Source organism: Scyliorhinus canicula, chromosome 10, assembly GCF_902713615.1.
Source record: "Scyliorhinus canicula chromosome 10, sScyCan1.1, whole genome shotgun sequence".
NCBI lineage: Eukaryota > Metazoa > Chordata > Chondrichthyes > Carcharhiniformes > Scyliorhinidae > Scyliorhinus > Scyliorhinus canicula.
In genome coordinates this window covers 124,113,909-124,140,960 of record NC_052155.1, presented here as the reverse complement: position 1 = coordinate 124,140,960, position 27,052 = coordinate 124,113,909, and the positions used below count along the sequence as shown (strand labels likewise).

Below are 27,052 nucleotides of genomic sequence, written 5' to 3'. Positions count from 1 at the left end.
GGCAAATGAAAGATTAAAAACCTCAAAAGCATTTGAAGACTAAGCATGGCAGGTTCAAGGACACTTAGATTTTTTTCAACGGAAGCAGTAAAAACTTATATCATCAGCTGAAGTCCTTAGCAGAAATGTAACATTGAATGACGAAGCAAGTGCGATCGTGAGGACCAAGCAGGCTCAGCTGTCACATTAAAGATCAGCAAAAATGGTGTGCCACAAAGGTTGACTGCCGTGGATTATGAAAGTGGGCGTGGGTCATGAAGGTCAGTCGGTGTGTGTCCCGCAGGTTGGGTGGTTGGTAAAAATGGGTCCTGGGTAAAAAAGTTAGAAAAACACTGCTCTAGTGGTTGTATATCCCTTCCATTGCCACCAGTATTTTACTTAGTACTCCAAGATATTGCATTTTACAAGTAAAATTCATACTTATTGAATTCCCATTTAGAGCACATTATTCTAATCTACGAGAATATCTGAACATTATGAATGCAATGAGATTGATTGTTTTACCTTCTGATATCCCAGAAATATGAAGCTCCAACTGAGAGTGAACACGTGAAGCAATGAACAGAACGTGAAGAATACTACAGCAGATTATGAGTTTCTCTTATTTCATAGGAACAATCTGAGTCCATAATAAAAAGAAGCATGTAATCTTTTTTTATCAACAACTTACTCCCCTACTTGTCTTAAAACACAGACTATCTCTCGGTAGGTTCCAGCTTCACCAGTACATCCCGAATACCATTTCTTATGATGATAACTAGAAACGGAGGACAGATTTTAACTGCTAAGTGGAGGCATAAAGCCCTGAAAGTGACGTTGGGTCAGGAACCTGACATGATCTCGCCCTTTTCCGTATGTAACCAAAAGGCAAGGCAAAAGCATTTGCAACAATCTTCAGCCAAAAGTGCCAAGTCGATAATCCATCTTGACCTGCTGAGGTCCGAAGCTTAGACCATAAAACACAGGAGCAGAATTAGGCCATATGGCCCATCACATCTGCTCCGCCATTCAATCATGGCTGATATGTTTCTCATCCCCATTTCCCTGCCGCCTTTCCATATCCCCTTATTGATCAAGAACCTGGGCTGGATTCTTCGCAGCCTCGCGCAGAAATCACATTTGGCACAGGGGTGGAGAATCAGCGTTTATGCCCGAATCGGGCCCGGCGCCGCTCCCGCATGTGAATTACACGTGCGGCTGGGGGGGCCATTGCCAGATGCCCTCCCAGCGATACTCCGGTCCCGACCGGCCAAATTCCCGACAGCGTGGTTCTAACCACGTCTGGTCAGTCGGAACTCACGTATGGCGGTTGCAGACCCGGTCCACGGCCGCCTTGGTGGGGGGCGGGGGGGGGGGGGGGGGGGGGGGCCTTATGGGCGGCCGGAACGGTGATTGGGCAGTTCATATGGGGAAGCGGAGGGCAGATCGGTGGGACCTTGTTTCTTGATCCAGGTTTGCTGGCTGAGTCCGCCATCGCGTTCGACGCAGCCGCTGGAGGCTGCCGTTGTGTACATGCGCGGACTCGGAACCAGAAGTGCGGGGTCCCATATCCGCAGCCAAAGCTGTGTGAATCATGACAGGTCCCTGCCAGCCCCCTGCAGGTAAGTAAATTGGTGTTTACTTTTTCTCGGAAAGTCTGGAGTGAAAGGCCGGTGTTTGTACGCCGGCATATGGACATAGCCCCATTTTTGGAGAATCCAGTTCCCTATCTATCTCTGTCTTAAAGTCACTCAGAGATTTGGCCTCCACAGCCTTCTGAGGCAAAGAATTCCACAGATTCACCATCTTCGAGCTGAAGAAATTCCTCCTCATTTCACTTTTAAAGGATTGTCCCTTCAGTCCGAAGCTGTGGCCTCCAGTTCTAGTTTTTCCTACAAGTGGAAACATTCTCTCCACGTCCGCTCTATCCAGGCCTCACAGAATCCTGTAAGTTTCAATAAGATCCCCCCTCATCCTTCTAAACTCCAATGAGTACAGACCCAGAGTCCTCAACCGTTCCTCATACGACAAGCTCTTCATTCCAGGGATCATTCTTGTGAACCTCCTCTGGATCTGTTCCAAGTGCAGCACATCTTTCCTTAGATACGGGGCCCAAAACTGCTCCTAATACTCCAAATGGGGTCTGACCAAAGCCTTATAAAGCCTCAGAAGTACATGCCTGCTCTTGTATTCTAGCCCGCTCGACATGAATGCTGACATTGCATTTGCCTTCCTAACTGATGACTGACACGTTAACCTTAAGAGAACATTGAACAAGGATTTGTAAGTCGTTTGTGCTCCTGATTTCCTAAGCCTTTTCCCATTTAGAAAATAGTCTGTGCCTCTATTCTTCCTACAAAGTGCACCTTTCCACATTGTATTCCATCTGCTTTGCCCACTCTCCTAGCCTACCCTCCTTCTGCAATCCCCTGCTCTCGTTAATACTACCTGTCCCTCTGCATATCTTGGTATCATCTGCAAACTTAGCAACAATGCTTTCAGTTCCTTTTTCCACATCGTTAATGTATATTGAGAAACGTTGTGGTCCCAGCACCGAACCCTGAGACACACCACTAGTCAACGGCTGCCATCCTGAAAAAGACCAATTTATCCCCACTCTTGCCAGTCAGCCAATTCTCTATCCATGCCAGTTTCTTACCTTTAACACAATGGGCTTTTAGATACCAGTCTTCAGCCAATTTGATTCACTCCATATGATATCAAGAAATGGCTGAAGACACTGAACATTGAAAGGGCTATGTGTCCTGACAACATTCTGGCAATAGTACTGAATACTTATGATCCAGAACTCGCTTCACTGTCAACTAAGCTGCTCCAGTAAAGCCACAACACTGGCATCTCCTGTCAATGTAGAAAACCGCCCCGGTATGTCCTGTCCACAAAAAAGCAGAACAAATCCGGCCTGGCCAATTACTGCTCCATCAGTCTACTCTCGATCATCAGTGAAGTAATGGAGGGTGCATCACCAGGGCTATCAGGCAGTACTTACTTAAGAATAACCTGCTCACTCTGTTTGAGTTCGCCAGGGTCACTCACCTCCTGACCTCATTTCAGCCTTAGTTCAAATATAGACAAAAGAGCTGAACTCAAGAGGTGAAGTGACTGCTCTTGACATCAAGGTAGCATTTGGTTGAATATGGCATCGAGGAGCCCTAGCTAAACTGGAATCATTCGGAATCGGGGGGCAAATTCTGTGCTGTTTGGAGTCATACCTCGCACAAAGTAAGATGGTTATGGTTGTTGGCAACAGTCATCTCAGTCCCAGGGTTCCTCAGACTAGTGACCTAGGCCCAACCACCTTCAACTGCTTTGTCGGTGACATTCTCTCCATCATAAGGTTAGAGGTTCGCTGATGATTGCACAATGTTCATCATCATTTGCGATTCCTCAGTTACTAAAGCAGTCCATGCCCATATGCAGCAAAATCTGGACAACATGCAGGCTTTGGCTGATAAGTGGCAAGTTACATTCACATCGCGAGTGCCAGGCATTAACTATCTGCAACAAGAGAGAGAATCGAACCATCTCTCCTTGACATTCAATGGCATTGCCATTGCTAAATCCTCCACTATCAATATTCTGTGGGGTTACCATTGACCAGAAACTAAACTGGACTAGCCATCTGAATACTGTGGCTGGGAATTCTGTGGCGAGTAACTCACCTCCTGACTTTTCAAAGGCTGTCCATCATCTACAAGACATAAGTCAGGATGTGATGGAATATTCTCCCATTGTTTGGATGATTGCAGCTCCAACAACAGTCAAGAAGCTTGACACCATCCAGAACAAAGCAGCCTGCTTGATTGGCACCCCATCCACCACCTTCAACATTCACTCCCTCCACAATCAATGCACAGAGGCAACAATGTGGACTATCGACTAGATGCACTGCAACAACTCACCAAGACTCCTTTGACAGCACCTTCCAAAGCTGTGACCTCTCACCTCGAACGACAAGGACCGGAGATGCATATGAACATCACCGTCTGCAAGTTCCCTTCCAAGCCGCACACCAACCTGACTTTGGAACATACCACTGTCACTAGCTTCACTGTCACTGGATCAAAATCTTAGAACTCGCTCCCCAATAGCACTTCTGGTGTACCAGCATCATATGGACTGCAGCAGCTCAAGAAGGCAGCTCACCACACCTTCTCCAGGGTAGTTGGCTTGAACAGTAAATGCTGGCCTGGACAGCGATGCCCAAATCCCTTAAAATAATAAAAAAGATCTGGGTGAGTTTGCAGGTCAGCAGGAAAGTTCTGTGGATTATTGGGTAAGTAACATCAATATACAAATCTCCAATTAACCCACCATCTTTGTTTTAGCAACTAATGCATTGGTTTCCTAAGTTGTATGGAACTCAGCAAGTACGAGAACAGTGCAGAGTATATGCATCTCTAGCTTGTTGAGGAGCAAAAGGAGCAGCAACATTAACACCAGGGGAACACTTGCAGCATCAGTTTGCCTTCCCCTCATCCACATGCGATTGAACAAGGAATAGACTCCGAGATCCAACCAAAGGGAGGGAGAGCCCGAACAGAAGGTCTGCAGGCAGAGGATCATCACTGGGATCTGCAATAAGGCCCTGTTCCCAGTGGACCATGTGAGCACACTTTAAAAATATTCATCAAGGCACTTATCACAGGATGTTTAAACACCACCTATTGCCTCCCCTCCCCTGCAGTGGTTTTCTTCCAGTCCCTGGAGATCTGTACTCTCTTTCGCTAGGAAAGAAACAAAATTGTGAGTGCGGAAAATGGTTTGGATGGAGAGGCGGGATGACAAAGTTTATGGAGGGTGATTGTGAGGCATTGATGGGAAATAGCACTATGATGGGTGTCTGAGTGTCAACTGTTCAGATGTGGATGTGAGGGGGAACATGAAGAGAGGAGTGAGTGGATATTTATAGCCTGTATTAATGACAGGTGAAGAGACATAGTATGTCCTTGATTTTCAGGTGATACAAGCTAGGTGGAAAAGTAAGCTGTGGGGAGGACACAGAGAGGCCACAAAACAGATATAGGGTGCAATCTAACGGGAGAAGCATTAAGTGCGGTAGCGGACGTGACTTCCCAGGTGTTCCCCGACAGCCGACCCGGTGAGAGAACGGCCGGTACCTAACATCAATTAGGGCTGGAAATGATCCCTCATGGGCATCACGGCGGAAATGGCTGTCCTGCCAGCTGATTCACCTGGACCACACCCAGCAGCTCTGTGGTGCTGACACTTCCAGCCAGAGTGCCCAGGCTCACACTGAGTCCCTCCCTCCCTGGGGCTCCCTCCCCCAACCCCAGCACTGGGGCAGCAGCTCCAGTGCCCCTGGGCTGCATGCTCGGTTTTGAAAATGGTTACTCACCTCCTCCGATCGACCCAGCAGCCATTGTTGGGTTCCCATTTTTAAATAGATGTGGTAAAGTGTGCCCATGTGACCTCCACAGGGAAGCCAGTTAGATCCCGGGAGGCCGTTAGGTAGGGCGTTCATCTTGTTAATGAGATGGAGATTGCCCTCAATTGGTGTCAATCGGTACCTCACCACGTCCGGGTGCGTCCGGAATCCGCCAATGTGAGCGGACCAGTTAGACTGGAAACTGATTGGCGCCTGGCACGGATCCTGATTTCAGCCTCTCCCGCGATATAACTGGCTTGCATGGATCCGTTGTGCACGTAATGTGGCTTTTAGATTGTGCGCATTGACAGGTTAAATGAGTGAGCAACAAGATAGCAGATGAATTATAATGCAGTCATTCACTTTTGTTGTAAAAATAGAAAAGTTCAGCATTTTTGAAAAGTTGTGAAACTTGCAAATGTTGATGTTGAAAGAGACTTGAGTGTGCCCATACAAGGAACACAGAACGTTAGCATGCAAATGCAGCAACCAATTAGGAAGGCAAATGACATGTCGGCCTTTATTGTAAGGGGATTGGAGTACATGGTTAAAGAAGTGTTGCTACAGTTGTACAGGGTTGTGGTGAGACCACGTCTGACCGGCAAAGAAGTGGAGTTGAGGCCAAAATCGGATCAGCCATGATCTTATGAAATGGTGAAGGAGGCTCAAGGGGCCGCAAGGCCTATTACTGCTCCTCATTGTTGTCTTCAAAGCACAGATATCTCAGCGAGTTGTTGGGCAGGAGGAGATAGGGAGGAGTGAGGGCATGGAGGCTTTTGGAAACAAAGGTGAGCAGCAGAAGTGTCCGTCGGCAGGACCCTGCAGTCCGCCCGCAGCGCACCCACGCCCACGGGTTTCCCAACGGTGTGAAGTGGCCACAATGGAAAACCCAGTTGGCCGGCTGCGGGAATGGAGAATCCTGCTGCTGGCGGGGGGGGGGGGGGGGGGGGGGGTTTCCACGCCGGAAAACGTGGCTGGCGGGCTGGAGAATCCTGCCCGAGAATTTTTAAATTGAGGCAGTGCCAGACCAGAAACCAAAGTAAGTCAGTAAGCACAGGGTGACGGGTGAATAGGACTTAGGGTACAAGTTATTCCCTCTGCAATGCTCCTTAAAAGCCATCTGTTTGATCAGAGCTTTTTGTCACTGGTTCTAATACCTCTATCGATGTCGCAGTGTTCAGTGTTTCCTTATGTTGCTGAGAAACACCGCAGCATTTCTGCATTTTAAATATATACATTTACAACAATATATAAATTAAAGTGGTTGAATGATATAATGTGTATACCATTAAGTTCACACATATGGACCTTCTAGCAGCATTTACTGAATTGTGATCGGCACAGAGAACGTAAACTGATGTTCCCCCTGGTCTCAGGTCAAGGGAAGTGCCACTCCAAGTGAGATTCATTAACTGAGGAGAGTGTTTTTCCTGGCCTGTATGATTCAGTACCGCAGTGGCAATGCTTTTATTGTGTGATTTGTAAGACTGCTGAAGTTTCTTTTTATTCCTTTGTACTCGAGATGCTGTCTTAGTTAATGTTCATGGCAGGGATTGAGCTTTTCTTATTTCAGTGATATCTTGCGGCTGTGCTTTTGTCCCTTTATGAGGGGTCTCAGTTTCTTTCCATTTATATTTCAGTTGACTTGCTTCAAATCATTGTCCATTATCACAAAGCAATTTTCAGCTTCTTTTTCAATTTTCTCTTCCCCAGGAAAGTAGTAAGTGCAATTGAAAAGGAGGAGGGGGGGGGGGGGGGGGCGTTAACTGCTCACGATCCTGGGGCTGGATTCTCCGTTTCAGGGACTATGACCCCCACGCCGTCGTAAAAACGGTGGCCTTTCACGCCAGAAACACTGGCGGGAAAAGGCTACATATTCACAGCCCTGCAGGGGGCTAGCAGGGACCTGTTGCGAATCTAGCAGTTTTAGCTGCAGATACGGCCCCCGCACCTCTGGGTCAGAGGCCACGCTTGTGCACAGCAGCTGCTTCCAGCGGCCGCACCGTGCTCCATGGTGGACTCAGACTGCGGAGCAGGACCTCCTCAATAGTGTCTCCGATCTGTCGTTTGCCTGACCCGGACCGCCCGCCCAAAAGTAGCCCGGTCCCGTATGAGCCCCCCCCCCTCCCACCCTCCAATCGGCCCGCCCCTGACCATTGCGGCTGCAGTCTGAGTCCGCAGCCGCCACACTAGTATCCCGGCCGGCAGGACCATATTAGATCCACGCCGTCAAGACTTTGGCTGGTCGGGGGTGGAGAATAGCAGGGCGGGCCTCAGGCAATGGCCGCAGGTGGGTGATACGCGGTGCGGCGCACTTCGAGGAATCGAGGAACCGCCACCAGTTCTGATTCCATGCGTGACCGTGGATTCTCTGCACCGGTGCCGGACACGATTTTGGAGTCAAGGTGCGGAGAATCCAGTCCCTGAACTCCCAGAGCTCCAAACCAGGTGTAGGGGTATGGTCATGTAAAGTCCATCTGTTTGATATTTCCACCTTCCTCATGGGGAAGCAGCTGGAGCCTCCTGACAAAATTGCAGCTGACACTGAGTCCATTGAGCAAAGTGTTGGCGATGTAACAATAGAATGGATAAGGAGCAAAGAAGCACTTTAAACACTGTGTTTGAGTGTTTTGGATAACATTTCTTGTACTACAGTATTGCAGCCTAAAACTAATGGTAAACAACTAAGCATGGAAATTAATTAGTGTATTGTTGCTCAATGGCAATTGGTCAGATATTGTCATATGTGCTGTGGGGTTATGAAGGACGTATCGCCCCTGAAAGGGTGGGCTGCCAAGCAATCTCAATGATTCCACGTCTCAAGGGCTTATATAATGACATTAAGATAAAAATGTTATGCTAGTTATCTTTGGGAGTGGGGCCACTCAAAAGGTGATTTTGAAGGAAGTTCACAGAATAATTTCCTGCAGGCTATTCACCATAATAATGGTTCAAATTAGAAACTGGGGAATAATAAGGGAAGTCTGTGGAACCTTGAAACCTAAAGGAAAGTCTGTTCAAACAAAGTATCAATGGGTTTACAAAATAATTGGATGCGTCTCTGAGAGAAAGATGGATTTGAAAATATGGTAAGAAGACAGGTAGTCGAGTCAACATTTGAAAAAGAGACAGCTGCTTTGGACTCAGTAGACTTTCACTTCTCTCTCAAATTCCTGGAGGAATGTTTAGTAGCTGTGCTTTAAAATATAAAGATAGATGAGTCAATATATAAATTCCTGGTTCTGCAATTTGGCAGTTTTTTAAAATCAGTTCCTTGCTGTATACTAATGAACATGACTATATGTTGAAATGCCACAATTGCAAAGTTCAGTTGAATACCGCTACAATAATGTACCATGAGCCTGGAGTTTCCACATGAGTTTGTCACCTGTTGTAACTTCGATTGAAGATCAGTGGTTACATGTGTGAGGGGACTAAGGTTTGCTCTGTATATTTTTGTTATAAAATAGATATAGAAACCCTCGTGACTATTTAAAAAATTTTAAAACCTGGACAAAAATCTTATAAAATGGCTGAAATGTCTATTGCGATCTTCGAAGAAAAGGAGCTACCATGACTATTGAAGAAACTTGCACCTTGTTATCTCTGAAGAGACACTCAGCCTCTCTGTGGGCTTCAAAGAGCAAATTCAAAGAGAGCTATATAAAGGGCATCTGTATTTCATTTTTTTTTAAAGTACCCAATTTTTTCCAATTAAGGGGCAATATTAGTGTGGTCAATCCACCTACCCTGCACATCTTTGGATTGTGGGGGCGAAACCCACGCAAACACGGGGAGAATGTGTAAACTCGACACGGACAGTGACCCAGAGCCGGAATCGGACCTGGGACCTCGGCACTGTGACACAGCAATGCTAACCATTGTGCCACCGTGCTGCCCTCCACCTGCATTTCATAACCCAGGTTGACCAGCGAGAGTCTATTCATCTTCTAGAACAAAGGGCCCCATAACCTTCCTTTCAATTCTTAATGTTGAGACATTTAACCATCTCGGGGACTCAAATGAGGAATATGCATCCCTTGTCAAAATCAATGTGGAGAGGTGGTAATCATGTGATGTGGAACTCTAGCTTGTGGAGCGTTATACTGCAAACTCGGTCTGTGATTTCACCATCTAACTAGTTGCATCACAGAGAAGGGGCTCTACCCAGGTTTGAATACCTGGCCCCAGCTACGCTGTTTCTACTGGATTTTCTGCACCATCACTTACAAGACTGATTCACCTGTGCATGCCTACTGTTGCTCGTTTTGCTAAGTGTGCTTTACACTTAATTGGCTCTGTTTTATAACCTTGCTCTAGAGTCACCAGGTATCTTTATGATACCACCACGAGGTTCAAATTCAAATGCTGATCAATAACTCAATACACCAGTTAGCAAGGTTCAAATCAAAACACATTTATTATATACATAGTCAATCGCTACTCATGCATAAAATACTACAGAACTAGACTACTTCTACCACTAAAGGCCAATACTTAGCTTTGGAAAAGGAACCCACTGGGTCAGGGAACAATGGCCTCTCGTTCGATCCTGAGTCTGCAGGCTTCCAGCTGGTATGGACTAAGGGTTAGGAGCGCCTAACTCGTAGCATGCGTTGACTGGACATTTGTTGGTGCAGCTGCTAGGCAGGTCTCTGTCAAGGGTTGTTTCGAGCTGCTAGGAGACCCTGCCAATAAGACCGAATTGAACTTGGGGACTCTAATTTATAGTCCCCAGGGGCTTTGCGCCCTTTTGGCGGACCCGGTACCTGGTTCCAATTGATTGGACCATGTCCCAATCGATTGGTTTGATTTCCCCAATACTGGGGCTGTTCCCTGATCGCTGGGCGGTTCCTAAGTGTCCGTTGGCTTCTTTTGTGTTGGCTCCTGCTGGCGCCGAGGAGTCTGGCTTTGCCTCGATTACCTTAACTATTGTTCCCGGGGATCGCTCATCAATATGCAGATGGTCGTCAGTTTCAGTGCTGTCTGCTTTTCTGCGAGTCTAATATACAGGAAGTTTGGCATTCTGCTTGCTTCCCTGTACCTGTCCATTTTTCCCTGCGTTCTTAGCGAATCTCCATTGTAAAGTCGAGATGTGGCCAACCCAGGTGGCTACACTACCTCATTGTGCCGACCTCCGTGAAGGAATACCTCACTGGACTTTGAATCTGGACCCTAGATCCAAGTAAAAAAATAGTTGTTTTCTTTGCACTACATGTAAATCTTTATTTTCTCTTTCCCTCTTTTACTGTATGAGTGTAAGGGAGGCAATATTGCTCCCCTACTCCTGTATTTGAGTGTGTGCAAATAAACTAACCATTTGAGTTCATACTATCTTGAGTTTACTGAGGGATTATTAATGGAAATTTGAATCTCACCAAAACTGAGGGGTTAGGAAATACACCACCGCTTATGAAGGGGGAACAAATAAAAAGATCTTTCTGTTTTCGGACGGGTGGTGAATGCGGTTTGAATTAACCCCTCTCCTGTTCATAGCCCTTGGAAACAGCATTAATTGTAAAAGAAAACAATTGGTAACACCATTTCCTCATGGCAATGGCTGGTGGATGATGTTATATACGATTTTGTAATATATATGTTATTCTTTTTTGTGTAGCCGAGTTGTTGAAATATGTCCCAATGATGATAAAATAATTTGATGAGTTATATTAAATAAACTCGTGAGTTCTTTTACTTCGATACTGAACTAGTAAACAAACAAATAACTATAGATTAAACTATTAAGTAAGATAATGCTACATACTAAGATCTGTATCTTCTCTCTAGCTGTTTCCCTTCTGAACTCTCCTAACACCCCCTCCTCTAGGAGAGCAGGAAAACCTTTTTATAGGTCTTGGTAGTGTGGCCATCTAGTGATCATTTGCCTGCACTTGCTTAACATTACTTGATCATGTATTACTACAAAGAGAGATCACTACAAACAGGAAACTCCAGCAGAAATTCGAGCCAACACAGGAAAAGCAGCTGGGTTCACTTTACAATGACTGAAATGAACTGCAGATTCAGTGGGGAGCAGAAGGATCAGACATTAAAGACGTTTTCCATAAGACAAGGAGAATAAGTAACAGAATCATGGGTCCAGGGATACGCTTTGTCCCTTCTGGAGAGTACTTGGTATTGATAAAGACTTCCTTAGCATAGGAATGATGTGTAACATGGGCAGACTTAATATAATCAAACCGAGGTACACTGAAGAAAAACTGTAAATATCGTATTGAATAATCACTGTACTTCGGTAAAATTCCATTTAAATGGGATTGCCAAAAGACAGACTATAGTACAGTCAGTGAAATTGTTCCTGTAATTTGCTCAGTGCAAAATATTAAGATAAATCTTCATCTTCAGCCCTTCCAGTGAATAGCTTTGCAAAAGGGGATGATATGTCAGGAATTTGTGCACATGTTTACTCTCAATTTTAAAATGAGTGCACACAACATTGAAATGTGTGCTCCCGGAGTGCAAAGCATTGTAATGGGAGCGCTAAAGACAAAAATCATTGTTTTCCAAATTCTGGGCATCTCCCCTTCCAATAGATACCTAATATCCTTCCTCTTGTATTCCAAAAGCATCCAGCCTCAGCTTCTACAGGGGTGAACATTCCCAAAGTAAGGGGAGTGGGTTTCCTATTTGTCTGCTGGAAGAGCTACAGGAAAATAATGTAAACTCCTGTGGTCATTCATATCCAGTACACTTTAATCAGAATCCATGTAGAAATCACAATTGGGCATTAGCATTATTACAGTTTTTCCATCTTACGATTTATTGGGCCAACTTTGCTGGAGTTGAGATCTTCATGGTTGGCAGGACCTAACGTGTATCTCCTTAATCAATGTGATTTAACAATTGTAAAAAGAACTGAGATATGATGGAGGAGGGTGAATTTGAGTCAAATCAGGTACAGAAAAAGAGAGAAAGATTGGTAGAAGAGTGAAAGAAAAGGGACAGAATAAAAAAGTAAGAAAAATTAAAAATATTGAAGTTTTTTAAATCCCTAACAACCATTTACTACATGTAGGAATGAGACATAACAGTGTAAATTGTTCGCTTTCTGGACCCGAGAGATTGGTACTGAAAGGGCACTTAATCCGGGTCCTGACTTTCTGCTTTATGTTTAGTAAGTGATTAATATGCAGATTCATCAGCAACTTAAAGGGTGATGTGCCCTCTGCACAAGGCAAACAGCAGAGTGGGTGACAAAAGTTCACCAGCAAGTTCTGACAATATTTCCACAAGTGTTACAGCATTTTGAAAAATCCTTTTCTACACAGCACTTTTTGCTCTCTCAGACATTCAAGCTGGAAGTAATTGCGAATTCTATTATTTGTTGATGCAGGAAGTTCTCAGAGGAAGGGGAGATGGACAAAGTAACAGCGGCTATGGTCCTGACTAGCCTATCCACCAGTCCACTGGTCCGCAGCCCTCCCTCTACAGTCCGTGTAGCAGGTAAGTTGTTAAGTTTGGTGACGTGAATTCATTTACCACAGGACCACTTCAGTAAAACCAGATCAAATTTGTGAGTTCTAACTTCATTTCGAAAATAGCAATTTTTGCATTGCATGCAAGATTTAAAGAGATATGGGATGAATTTTGCTAGGCTCTAGTTCCTGTGTCAATCAAAGAATTGGGCATGGATGGCAAAGACTTGAAAAGCCCTCAATTTTACAGTGATTAATATTATTGAACAGGAAATTTGGTGCTCTGCCATGCCTGAGTGTCTGGATAGCTTCTCCTTTCATGAAGTGAGATTTTTGGAGGACGTGATGTTGAATGTGCAGCGTTTAGAGCACTGAGCAGCCACTCATATAATTATCTAATTGTACATCAAAAGCTAGTTTTCCCACCTTGTGTGCACTAACTCTATGGAACCCCATTTACTGGACATTCCCTGTTTTTATCTCTGTGGAGTGTGACTGATGCTGCTAAAGCAGCCTGTCTTGCTCATTCCTCGTTGCCCTGAGGGAGCGGTGTGAGCTTTCTTTTGGAGCCATTGTTTTCCAAAACCGATTGAGCTCCCACAATTTTGACGTCCAGGAAGAGGGGAATTTGCATTGCGCGGAGCCGGGCGCAATGGGAGAAACGCGCGAGAGCCCCAAATCGGGCTCTGTCGGGCCGATCGCGAGTCACCCGACTTGCTCCACCCGGCACAATCTGGATCTCGCCCTTCTGCGAACAGCCGAGTGTGGCCTCGCCGGGGAGAAACATCCCCAAGGCCAAAGAAAATGGCAAAGTGCCATTAAATAGCCGAGTGATTCTTGGCACTGCAGCCGCTGAGAAACTCCGCCAAACGTGCCCAAAAGCGGACTTAAAATTTTGTCCGCTGAATCGTGCCTGTGGTTTCATTCAGGCAAGTCGTGAATATTTTGCCACATTCCTGACTTGTGCCTTGTAGATGGTGAGAGGTATTGAAGGATTAACAAGCAAGCCACTTATTGCCTCTGCCAGGTTCTGTATGTATATTTGTCATTCCACGCCTGGATGTTGTCTAGGGACTGCTGTAACTGGTGTGGACTGCTCTGTTATTGGGGGAGTTGTGAATGGGCCTATAAATGGTTCAGTGAAAAAGCTGACCTGCGCAGAGGAAGAAGAAAAGTTGGAGGAAGAGCACAAGGCGATCAGGATTATATGCCATCACTGGTGAGGTTGAGCTTCTATTCCTGATACCCCTTCCAAGCCTAACCAAGAGGATTTGCATGAGAAGGTTGTTCCCAGAGAGGCCCCAGGCAGGGTTTGTCTCCTGGCCAGACCCTACTGCAATTAACTTGCATCAGTTGGAGGACTTGGACAGTGTTAAAGTGGGAATAACCTTGAACCTTTTTTACCATTGGTTCTTCATAGGCTGCAAAATATGATCAGAAACAGCCAGTTTACAGTTCATACCTGCATCCGTCAGGCTACTGTTGCCATGTTCAGCAAAGCTGCTCAGTTTGTCAATTTTGGAATGTGCACCTGGCAACAGAAAGACAGTGCTCATCATTTTTACCATGTGACTGGCTCCCCTCAGGCGAATGGCTGATCATCTGGGCCCCATCAAGTCAGTACGAGTAAATATTTGAAATGTCGCAATTTCCATTTATCGAATGTGCAACTGGTACATGCCCAACAACACTCACTGTGATGGCAGCTGCTGCCTTGGCAATCCACCCTGTCAGCTCCCTGCCACCCGAGTGCTTGGGTGAATAAAATGCTTTACAGTCAGTTAAATACCTTTGAAGTACAGCGATTGTTGTAGCGTAGGAAACATTATTTGTGCACAATAATGTTCAACAAATAACATTCAAATGATGAGAAATTGGACAAAGAAAACCATGGGCGGGATTCTCCATTGGCTGAAATTGTGAAACTCGATTGGGCGGAGAATCAGTTCTGACGCCGAAATCGTGGCGGGTGCCGATTTGACGCCAAATCGTGATTCTCCGTCACCTTGACAGAGTGTCGCCAATGCGTTCCGGAACACACGTACAGTAAACACTATTTGCATATCATTAGCGGGTCCATCCGGTATTCTCCGGGGCCTTTGCGATGCTCTTTCCCTGATGGGCCGAGTTCTCAACGGCGCGGTTCACGTGTACTTTTAAAAATCATGAAACCAGCGTGGTCGCTGCTGAGGGAGAGAGGGGATATGGAAAGTGTCCATTCCTCCTTCCAAAGTGCATAACCTCACACTTTTCCACATTGTATTCCATCTGCCACTTCTTTGCCCATTCTCCTAGTCTGACCAGGTCCTTCTGCAGCCCCATTGGAGTCGATTGTGTTCCATGCGGCGCTGGTGCTAACAATTTAACAGTAACGGAAACGGTCCAGGTTCATCGGCAGTTTTGCTGTTCACGAATTCTCCATTGGCGTCAACACTTAGGGCTGGATTCTCCGATTTTGAGGCGATGACTGGAGGAAGTGTCTAATTTTACGATGAAAAAGCAGGTGCCACCCCCACACTGATCTCCGCCCAGTGGGGGGCTAGCAGCCGTGCAACGTAAAACCCCCGGTGTTCCCGGCAGAAACAGTCAGCATGCGGCGTACTCACTGATGATGCCATTTTGGTGGGGGAAGGATCCAAAAACAGCCGGTGCTCCCGGATTCAGCGTCAAAAGAGATTCTCCGCCCAATCGCCGAATACAATTTCAGCCAGCAAGCGGAGAATCCAGCCCTTAGTCTCAGAAACAGAGAATCCCGCCCCATGTGTATGGTTTCAATGGACTTTCAAAAAACATTTGATGAAGTATTGATTAAGAAACTTGGGGCATGTAGAAGGTGAATACGGACGCATGTGAACAGTGATGGCTAGAGGCAGAAAAGAGTAAAAAGAAACTTCTTAAGCTGACAAATTGTAAAGAGGTCGAAGGTGCCGTTGACAAATTAAATTTAAAATTTTTTTTTTTTTTTTTTTTGCAATACTACATACTAATGTTCTATGTTCTATTCTATAATACTTCACATTGACTTCACATAACAACTCACACATTTTACTGTTCAAATCTTAGTAATTATAATATTCTTGTGCACAAGCTTTCCAATCCAGAATGTTTTCGACTAAGTCATTTCTGGTTTTGGAATTTTGTGGATTATAAATTGACATTAGAATGACTAACCATATGTGTGCTAACTAGAAAATAATTTAGATATAAGTATTTACCTGAAATATGAAACCGTAATATAACAAATTTTATTACAGATTTATAGAGCATGATTTACCCAAATAATAACCAAGGGCATGATTCTCCAGAAAGATTTGTGAGTGTTTTATCAAGCGGGAATTGCCACGAGCTTCCAGGCACTTGGCCCTGCGAGGCCGGCAACACTATTCAACGTTAATTGGTCCACTTAACGAGGCCCCACAGGCTTCTTATTGCAAATGAAGGCTCGCTAGCCGATTCGCTGGCACCGCGCTTGCCAGCCCCTGGCTAACAAGTTCGAGCAGCACTTAAGCTGTACTTGCTGAGCCAACTGCAGCCAACTCGCAATGATGGTGATGAGGAGACCAGCCAAAAGATTCAGGGACGCTGACCTAGGGAGGCTCCTAGATGCAGTGAAGATCAGGAGGGATGTCCTGTTTTCCAAAGGTTCCAGATGGTTAACCATAGGACAGCCAGTGCTGCCTGGGACGAGGTGGTGGCGGCTGTGAACGTCGGGAGTGTGACCAGGAGGACTGGCCTCCAGTGCCGAAGAAAGGTCAACGACCTACACCCGTCAGCACGAGTGAGTAGACACCAACGTGCCCCCCTCCCGAGACCTGTCCACCCCCACGGGAGCATCCATCCCCCAACTCTCCATGCGACCCCCAACTCTCGCTTCATACCCCACCTCCCACCATTGTGAACCACTCATGTGGATAACAATGCCTTCTCTGTCTCTCCTCAGGAAAAGCTCTCCCATAATCACTGGGAGACAGCCCTTACTGGTTGTGGGATGCCAGACCTAAGAATATTCATCACCTTCAAGGAGTGTGCCCTGGAGGGGACGGGTGGCTGAGGACAGGGCGGTCACCCACGCGGAGGTTGGCGAATGCCACAGAGGTGAAGAAACACAGGGCTCCACCCGGGGGACCTGTGAAACATGAGTTGTTGTTGCCTTTCTGACTGATTGACCCATTCCTCCCACTGACCACATGTCCATGCCCGCACAGGTCCTATAACCGACAGCGCCGGCCCATCCCGGGCGGCCACCTCTCCAACCTCTCAGGAGGCCACTTCGGAGGAGAGCTCCAAGGATACTACCATAATAGTTGCAGCACTGCTGTCACCCCCATCCTCCACCAGGGCAGATTCACACACCTTGGTGGGAAATGTTAGCGGTCAGGTTTCGGGGGCACAATCTGGTGAGCACCTCACTGCTGCTTATGTACATCAGGTGGAGGCAGGAGCTCCCAGACGAGACAGCAATCGGACGGCAGCCTGATGCTGAGCCTGTGGAACAGGGTTACCCAGAGCTGATGGAGGCATTGGGGAGTATCTGGGACATTCAGAGGGAGATGTCAGCGTCACTCCAGCAGATCCATAGCTGCTTGCAGGAGTCCCAGAGGCTATGGATGATAGGGCACAGCTGTAACATGCAGGAGATGTTGCCAGCGACATTGCAGTGACTGAAAAGCTGACTGAAGGAGTCTCAAAGCCTTCAGGCGCAGAAGATGGTGCCGGCATTGTGTGGCACACAAGCCAACACTGCTAAAATGGCGACCGCAGTGGAAAACCTGATGCACTACGCCTGCGCCATGAGTGGTGATGTCCAAGGCATAGCTCAGTCTGTGGCGACCATGGCTGAGGGCCTCGACATCATGTCCCAGTCGATGATGGCCATGTCCCAGACACCAGTGGACATTGCTGAGGCATCCAGAGCGTGGCCAAGTCACTGAGGATGTTGACACCATGGTGCAGACAATGGATAGTTTCCAGGCCTGGCACTGCCAGATGACTCAGAGGCCTCTTGAGCCTACTTCAGTTGCCCAAAGTATATTCACCTCGCACTGGCCGGCGGAGGCCCTTCGGCGCCAGTTGGCGTGGCGCCAAGCCCCTTCCCCATCGGCCGGCGCGGCCCAAACCGCTCCGATGCCGGCCTAGCCCCTGAAGGTCCGGAGGATTCCGCACCTTTGGGGCGGCCCGACGTCAGAGTGGTCCACGCCACTCCTTCGCGCCAGAGTTGCCCGCCCCGCCGATTCCCACAGAATCCCCCCCCCACATTCATATTGCAGCACAGCGTCTAAATAGTGAAAAAGCTTTACACTTACCTTTCAGTATGTTCCAGTTTCTCAGCATGTTTTCCATTTTCCTCTTGAACTCTCAAACCCGGTGTGCTTTCAAAGGTCTTGCAAAACTTTGTTTCACCATAAAAATGGTGTGCAGGAGGAAATCCGATTTTTGTCACCCATTTTAAATAGGGAAACCAACCTGGGGGGGGAGGGAGCTCATTTTGCACATTAGGCATTCCTGACCTGCAAAAAGGCCAGAAGAAAATGGCACAGGGTCATAAATGTGAAGGAAAATAATATTTATTCCAAGAAAGTATTAAGTGTGACTATTTATGCATCAAAACACACCTCCACACACAGACCAAAATTTAGCCCATGTGTATAAATATATGAAAAGAAAACGTAATTTAGTGCAGAATTTAAGGGTGTTTTCCACTTCGCAAGATTAGGGATATTAGATCTAGGGAATATGGTGAATTAACATTCCCAGATCAAATATAGTCAAACTCTCCACTTCACTCTGGCAATTTGATTTCACCTACAAACCTTGGAGTATGTGCGAGATGACCAAATTGGGACCCTAGTGAAGGAGATTTTGTGCTGTAGGCCAACATCCAATAGGACAACATTGATGGTGGCTATGAAGGTGACCATGGTAATGAACCTTTATGCATTGGCTTGTTCCAGCTGAAGCTTGAGATATTTGCAACAGTTTGCTGTCCACTATTGTATAAGGGAAGCCTCTTAGGTCCTCTATCAAAGAGAATTGAATACATTTCATTTTCTCCTCCCAGAGTGAAGCAGGTAGAGCAAGCATGATGCTTCAATGGATTACAGGCTTCCCTTTGGTGCAGAATGCCGTAGACTGCATGTTCATTGCTTTACAGGCACTCGCGTCAACTCTGTCCTCTGCTGGAACCAAAAGGGTTCCCCTCCCTGAGTGCTCAGTTGGTGAGAAACCATACACAGTGAACAATGGCAGTGGTCAAAATACCTTAATTCTGCAGGAGTCCACTGTGCCACTTGCATTTTCAATACCAAGACAAGCCAAAAAGTGGCTATTAGGTAACTTGGGCTGACCACATGGCTGATGACTCTTGTGCACAAACTATGCGCATGTGCGTAAACATGCATACAATCAAAGTCATGTTGCCACATGAAACGTGATAGAGCTGTCCTTTGGTATACTGAAACAATTCTTCCACTGCCTGGACCTCCCGGGAAGAACCTTTCAATGCTTGGCAGAGCAGATATCAAGATTCATTGTGATCTGCTGCATGCTACACAACATGGCCGCTATGAGGGGGACAGATCTTGTCTTCAACTATTCTTCGAGCATCTGAGGAGCGTAAGGAGGAAGAAAAAGAGGAGGCAATCTAGATCGCCTCTTTGTGCCTGGGCTGTCCAGAAAGAACTCGTCCAAGTGAGATACCAGTAACTGCAACTGCAATTCACCATTCACCAGCAGCCCTTCTGTCGCTGATTATTGCAGCATCCACAATACAACAATGAAAGTTACCATAAAATATACATTCTAAACTAAAACATATAAATTAAATCAGGCTATGCTGCATGTAAAAGAAAGACTTGTATATATGTAGAGCCTTTCATGACTATTAGATCCTATAGCGCTTTACAGCCAATGAAGTGCTTTTCAAAGTGTAGTCACTGTTTTAATGCAGGAAACACAGCAGCACAGCAAGCTTTCACAAACAGCGATGTCATAAGGACCAGATCATCTGTTTTTGCAATGTTGACAATACTGGCCAGGAAACCAGGGGTAGCTCCCATACTCTTCAAACTTATGTCATGAAATCATTTGTGTCTGCGAGGGCAAGTGGGGCCACAGTTTAGCATCTCATCTGAAAGATGGCACCTCTGACAGAGCAACATTCCCTCAGCACAGCACTGGAGCCTTGATTCTTGAGCTCCAGGCTTGCAGTGAAACTGAACCCACAACCTTCTGATTCAGAGGCAAGAATTCTACCAACTGAACCATGCCTTACATAAAAGTCAATGGTTATCCATGCATTACCTTAGTGTCTGTCTCTTATGTACATTTACCTGTCCTAGTGCATCTCCGCAGTGTTACCCCAATAGCTGTAGCATGGCTGGTGGAAGACTCCTAACTTTCAGACGCCTCGGAAGACATCCTTGAGTAGTTTCAGTCTTACAACACCAGGTGAAGGAGCAGCCCTCCAAAAGCTGGTGATTTCAAATAAAACCAGGACTTTAACCTGGTCTTTAACCACAGTCCAGCGCCGGCATATCCACATCTTTAGTAGTTTTGGTTCTAGAAGACCCGACTGTGGACTATATTCCCCAGCATGAATGGTAGCAGTCTGGGCTGGCTGACTGACAGACAATAAAAAGGGTAGTGATTGTGTGGTGGGTTGGGAGGATAAATGGTGTCTTCCTGAGTAAGGACGGCAGGTTCAAGTTTCACAAAGCCTCTGTCACTCCTCCCGGGGTCGCACCTCAGCAATCCTAGTAATCTGCTGGAGAATAGATTGCTGGGCTGTTGTAAGAGCCAGAAAGCCCTTTTGCATGTTGTAATTTACAGTCTGGTGACAGCAGTCTGAGCTTGTATGGTATTTGAATTGCTTTCTTGTCCTAGTTGTATTCTAAGATACATCAGTCCACATGATTCCATCATCAGTACATGGGTCTTTAATGAGCTTGTATCACACAATCCAACATGAGTACTCAGCCATATAACATTTCACAATAAATCTACCTTTGACCTCTATATTTTATACATATTCTCGAAATCACGGGACATAGGAGATAGATGAAATTGACAACAGAATGACAACAAGGTGCACTTAACTCCTCTCAATCTCTTCTAATTATTTTGTTATGGGTATATAACCTCCAATTGTTTTTTAACAACAAACACCAGTGATCAAACCAACATCCCCAAAGGCATGGATGAATGACTTTCACGCATTCCAACAGTTTCCCATCCAGACCTTGAGTGCACTCGCAAAATACACCTCATGTTCGGTAGAAAGCTGTTTTAACTTGTTGTGTTCCGATCTCAGAAACAGCCCAGCATTTTAAGGTCCATAGGTAATGTGAACCCTCTTTTCCACACATTGCAGAAAACCTACATTGCATAACAACATTCTGATCTTCCAGTGGAGCACTCAGATATTGGGGTGGTGCTGCGTGTGCTGCAATGGAAGCTGCAACATCAACCATCGGACGCGGCATCATGGCCGGGTCCACATGTATGTGAATGGAACTAATCACCACTTCAGTGCTGGGAAGGATGCACTTTATACCAAGTCCTGTGCCGGTTATCTGCTGGACTCCTCCGTCTTCCTTGGTGTCGATCAAAGACTTGGTGGCAGGTTTCCCAATAGACCAGGCATTTTCTTGTGCATATCCATCACTTTTCATTTGTAATTGGCTTATCAAAATCCTTATCTGAGTTCTCTGCAGCAGGACTCATGTGGGACTTCACCCTCTGGCAAGCTGGTGCTCATGCTATCCTTGACCTCTGCTCTGCCGGCAGTCATTATCCACTAAATATCCCCTGGTAGCCAGCTGGGCTGCAAGTGTAAAATCGAATGACAGTACATCATTATCATTGCTGTCTTCTTGCTGTTCTTCCATTACCTGGACAGGTTGTACCTCATGGGTATCTGAAAGGGGAAAGGCTTAAGGGCAAGGTTGGGATGGGGGAAGGAAATAACAATAACCTTTTATAATAATTTTTATTATTGTCACAAGTAGGCTTACATTAACACTGCAGTGAAGTTACTGTGAAAAGCCCCTAGTTGCCACATTCTAGTGCCTGTTCGGGTACACAGAGGGAGAATTCAGAATGTCCAATTCACCTAACAGAATGTCTTTCGGAGCATCCGGAGGAAACCCACGCAGGCATTGGGGAGAAAGTGCAGACTCCACACAGGCAGTGACAGAAGCTGGGAATCAAACCTGGGACTCTGGCGCTGTTAAGCAACAGTGCAGAGGTGCATACCTATACCATTTATGGCTTGTGAATCAGAGGAGTGTGGGAGGAGGTGGGATGTGAGAAGGAAGATTAGTTATGAGAATTACGTTACCTTCCATGGTTTCACCCCCATCACTGGCCACAAACTCAGCAATGGGCATCCCAGAAACGACAAACACAATTTCTTCCACAAGGATGGGAGCATGTACCCATGCCAGTCCACCTTCAGTTAGCTTTTGCTGTCTGGATAAACACCACCTTGCCCTTCAAGAGATGAATGTATCATTGAATGGAGGGCATTATTTTTGGATGATGTAGTTGTCATGGTTAGAGATCTGGGTGTGCGTAGGCTGTGAGGCTTGCAGCAGTGTTAATTGTGTGTGATAATGTGGTGAAGCATATAAATGTCAGATGCGCTGATAAATGAGAGGTGGGTGAGTGATGGGCATGTGGTGAATTGAGCAATATTTGAGTCTGATGGTTCAGTTAGTAGAATACAACATTTAAAGATACATTCCCTGACCTTGACCACTCATGTGAACATGCAATAATGCAACCAAGTCCCTCCTGACGTTAACCTCCATGGATATCTTCGTCCTTCTGAACGTGTGTCTGGAGGGCCTCCATACCCTCTCCTTATATAGGTCGTCTCTCCTCTTTCCCATCTCTGCCACCAAGGCCTCGAATACAGAACCCGAAAATTGAGGAGTCCGTGTTCTCTCACGTGGTGCCATACTTCAGTACATCCCAGGTCAGAGTCAATTCCTGAATGATTGCAATCCCACAGTGCATCTCCCCCTTTAAGAGATGCAGACTAACATTAAGCAGCATAGGCTAACTTTAAGTGGTACTAGCCGCTCACAATATTGGGCCATTGCTGGTCTACCCAACCAATCAACAGCGCTAGCTGGACTCTGAAATGAGTAAACAGCACAAAGCTGGTGTGCTGCCTGCATCATGATCAATAGGCATTGGTTACCTGTACAGCACATCTTTGGGGGCTATCAATTTAGCCCCATGGAAATCAGAATCAAATTCCAGTCAAGTAGTGTCAGAAGGTGGGTATAACTGGGCCCAAGCTAGGTGATCAAGCGTATGTGAGAAAGTAAAGGAGGAATGGGAGGGAAGAACTAATGGGGAGAGGTGGATAAAGACAGGGTGACCAGAGAATAGAATAAGAGAGGACAAGGGCAGGGGGAGTAATAAGAGGAGGGCAGTACTGAGGACTCATTCTCTTCACAATAGGCTGTAAATATAATGAGCCACTTTCACAGTGGGGCAAGGGGGAGAAGGTGAGGAACAGGATAGAGGCCCAGAACTGGGTGGATGGGGAAAGAGGACATTTAGTAACTTGAGGAAGCCAGTGGTAAGAAAACAGATTTATTTAACTATATACAATATTCTGCTCAAGGCAGCAGCTCATTCCCAGTACAGTCTTTACTGGGAGAACTAACCACACCGAGCCCTGCTTTGGGCCGACTTCTTTGTTTGTTTGTAGGGGCTCCAGCTGAGTGGCCTCCGTTCTCTATCTGGGCAGCTCATACTCCACGAGTCCTATGGGGAGATTGACGGTTTCCCCGTGAATCTCGTGGTAGTTATAACAGGACAGGAAAATGGAGAGGTGGGTTCTGGTTGGCGAAAATGAAAAGTTGATATGTTTTATAACTGTCGGGTAATTAACTCCATCACGTTATTGTCCAGTTAAAAATCTACTCCAATGTGACGCAGGTATCCAGATCATGAAGAAGTTACGCAATGTTCTTCATTTATTAACAATGCTCTTGTTGAATGCCAATTTCTGCTGCATTTTGTGTAACAGATCAGAATGGTTCTTGGAAGGAGGGAGCAAATATGTCATCAAGCTACAGCAGCAGTGGCAACTGGAGCTGGGGGGCGCCCAGTGATCAGTCAAATCCATCAACCCCATCGCCACCTTTATTAGCCGACAGCTTCAAACCTTTCCGTGCAGCTATCCAGCCAGACGACAGCATTGACGAGGCAGAGTCGAGTAACCTGTTGTTTGATGAGCCCATACCAAGGAAAAGGAAGGTATGAAAAACAAAATGAAATGAAAATCGCTTATTGTCACAAGTAGGCTTCAAATGAAGTTACTGTGAAAAGCCCCTAGTCGCCACATTCCAGCGCCTGTTCGGGGAGGCTGTTACGGGAATCGAACCGTGCTACTGGCCTGCTTGGTCTGCTTTCAAAGCCAGCGATTTAGCCCTGTGCTAAACAGCCCCGTATGTTTAAGTTACCCCATATATAGATCCCAGCTATTCCTCTCACTCATCTCTCTGTTTTGCAAGCTTCTACATCAGCCTTTTCTTTCCAAAATATTAGAGAATGGATTTCTCCCAAATCTATGACCATCTCTGCACAACCTGCCTGAATCCCCCATCCGTCACTGAGTAAGATCTCTGACCCTCAAACATCATTGAAGTGATCACAACCAGAATTCTGAATGACACTGTGTGTAACTGTGGTTCATTATCATCCTCACCTACCTAAACCTCCACATCCTTGGACACAGCCGGCTATACTATCATTCTCCAGAATCTTTTTCCATTGTTCAAGTCAGCAGGACCGCCCTCATTTGGTTCCAGTCTAATCTTTCCAGCCTGAGTAAGGGTATCTCTACTGAATGGCTTATTTTCCTACCCTCGCACCACTACTTTGCAAACCTCCAAGAATCTATCCTTGGCTTCCTTCTCTGCAACATCGACAATTGGGTGGACGGAGGGAGGGAAGGTGACAGGAGGAATTCAATCCTGGTAAATTTGAGTGGTACATACCAGCAAATTTAATTTGATTGGAAAACTTTAGTGAATGCTCAGTTTTGTGGCAAGCAGTCTATGACCAAACTAAATAAAACTCTTGAGTTGGAATATAGTTTGAACTTTTGGGCTCCATACTTTGGGAAAGAGAATAACAGCACATATTCACAAGGATGTTGCCTGGTGTATGTAAAGAGAAATACAAGGAATTGTGATTGGCTTCATTAAAACAGAGGAGATTAAAAGGAAATTTTATAGAAATAATCAAAATTTTAAAAGGGTGGGACAAATTACATACAAACAGATTGTTTCCATTGATTAAGGGGTCCAGACTGAGGAGATTTAGACTCTCCCGAAATGAGATTTAGACTCTTTTCTAAATCTCACCTCTTCAGCCAAGCTTTTGATTGCTCAGTCTTTACTGCTGAACCTTTTTCTTTACCACTCTTCTAAATGTTTTTCTGTGTCAAAGATGCTCAATAAATATATGTTGTTCAGTTTACAATTGCTAAATTTAAATCCATCTGGTAAGTAGTGGTGATTGGTCAGTAGTTTTTCTTTTCTTTACATTTATCTATCTATTTATTTTTTGGGGACATTGTAGTTGTACAAGTTAACCTAAGGGTTGAAGATATGGCAGGAGATCCCAGACCCGTGTCATGCTCCTCTTGTGCGATGTGGGAGTTCAGGGTCACGTTGACTGTTCCTGGCTCCTTCACGTGCACGAGGTGTGTCCAGCTGCAGCTCCTGTTGGACCACATGATGGCTCTGGAGCTGCAGATGAACTCACTTTGGAGCATCCACGATGCTGAGGAAGTTGTGGATAGCACGTTTAGCGAGTTGGTCACATCACAGATAAAGAGTACTGAGGGAGATAGGAAATCGGTGACCATCAGACGGAGGAAGAGTAGGAAGGCAGTGCAGGGGTCCCCTGCGGTCATCTCCCTCCAAAACAGGTATACCGTTTTGAATACTGTTGGGGGAGATGGCTCACCAGGGGAAGGCATCAGTAGCCAGGTTCATGGCACCGTGGCTGGCTCTTCTGTACAGGAGGGCAGGAGAAAGAGTGGGAAGGCTATAGTGATAGGGGATTCGATTGTAGGGGAGTAGACTGGTGTTTCTGCGGAAGCAAACGAGACTCCAGGAAGGTATGTTGCCTCCCGAGTGCAAGGGTCCTGGATGTTCCAGAGCGGCTGCAGGACATTCTACAGGGGGAGGGTGAACAGCCAGCTGTCGTGGTGTATATAGGCACCAATGATATAGGTTAAAAATGGGATGAAGTCCTACATGCTGAAGTTAGGGAGTTAGGAGCTAAACTAAAAAGTAGGAACTCAAAGATAGTAATCTTGGGATTACTACCTGTGCCACGTGCTAGTTAGAGTAGAATTGACAGGAAAGACAGGACTAATGTGAGGCTTGAGAGATGGTGCAGGAGGGAGGGATTCAGATTTTTGGGACATTGGAACCGGTTCTGGGAAAGGTGGGGCCATTACAAATCAGACGGTCGACACCTGGGCAGGACTGAAACTAATGTCCTAGGGATTGCAACAGGGTCTTGACCAATTGGGCCAGTGTGCCGATGAATGGCAGATGAATTTTAATTTGGATAAATGTGAGGTGATGCATTTTGGTAGATCAAATCAGGGCAGGACCTTTTCAATTAATGCTAGGGAGTTGGGAAGAGTTACAGAACAAAGAGATATAGCAAGACAGCTTCATAGTTCCTTGAAGGTGGAGTCGCAGGTGGACAGGGTGGTGAAGAAGGCATTCAGCATGCTAGGTTTTATTGGTCAGAATATTGAATACAGGAGTTGTGACATCTTGTTGAAGTTGTACAAGACATTGGTAAGACCACACATGGAATACTGTGTTCAGTTCTGGTCACCCTATTATAGGAAGGATATTGTTAAGCTGGAAAGAGTGCAGAAGAGATTCACAAGGATGCCTTGATGATCTGTGTTATAAAGAGAGGCTGGATAGGCTGGGACTATTTTCCCTGGAGCGTAGGAGGCTTAGGGGTGATCTTATAGAGGTCTATAAAATAATGAGGAGCATCGATAAGGTAGATAGTTGACATCTTTTTCCAAAGGTACTGGAGTCTAGAACTAGAGGGCATAGGATTAAGGTGAGAGGGAGAGATACAAAAGAGACCAGAAGGGTAATTTCTTCACACAGTGAGTGGTGAGCATCTGGAACGAGCTACCAGAGGCAGTGGTAGAGGCGGGTAC

General features: G+C 45.9%; 1 protein-coding gene across 4 annotated transcripts in view; it reads left to right on the top strand.

The window, feature by feature from the left end:
* Positions 1–27,052, top strand: part of znf704 (zinc finger protein 704) — a 253,862-nt gene that overhangs the window by 155,971 nt on the left and 70,839 nt on the right. For all 4 annotated transcript variants that reach the window (XM_038809685.1, XM_038809684.1, XM_038809683.1 and 1 more), the window contains 2 exons: positions 12,744–12,853; positions 23,870–24,099. In XM_038809685.1, coding sequence (XP_038665613.1) covers positions 12,744–12,853; positions 23,870–24,099 — 340 coding nt within the window. The remainder of the gene's footprint in view (positions 1–12,743; positions 12,854–23,869; positions 24,100–27,052) is intronic.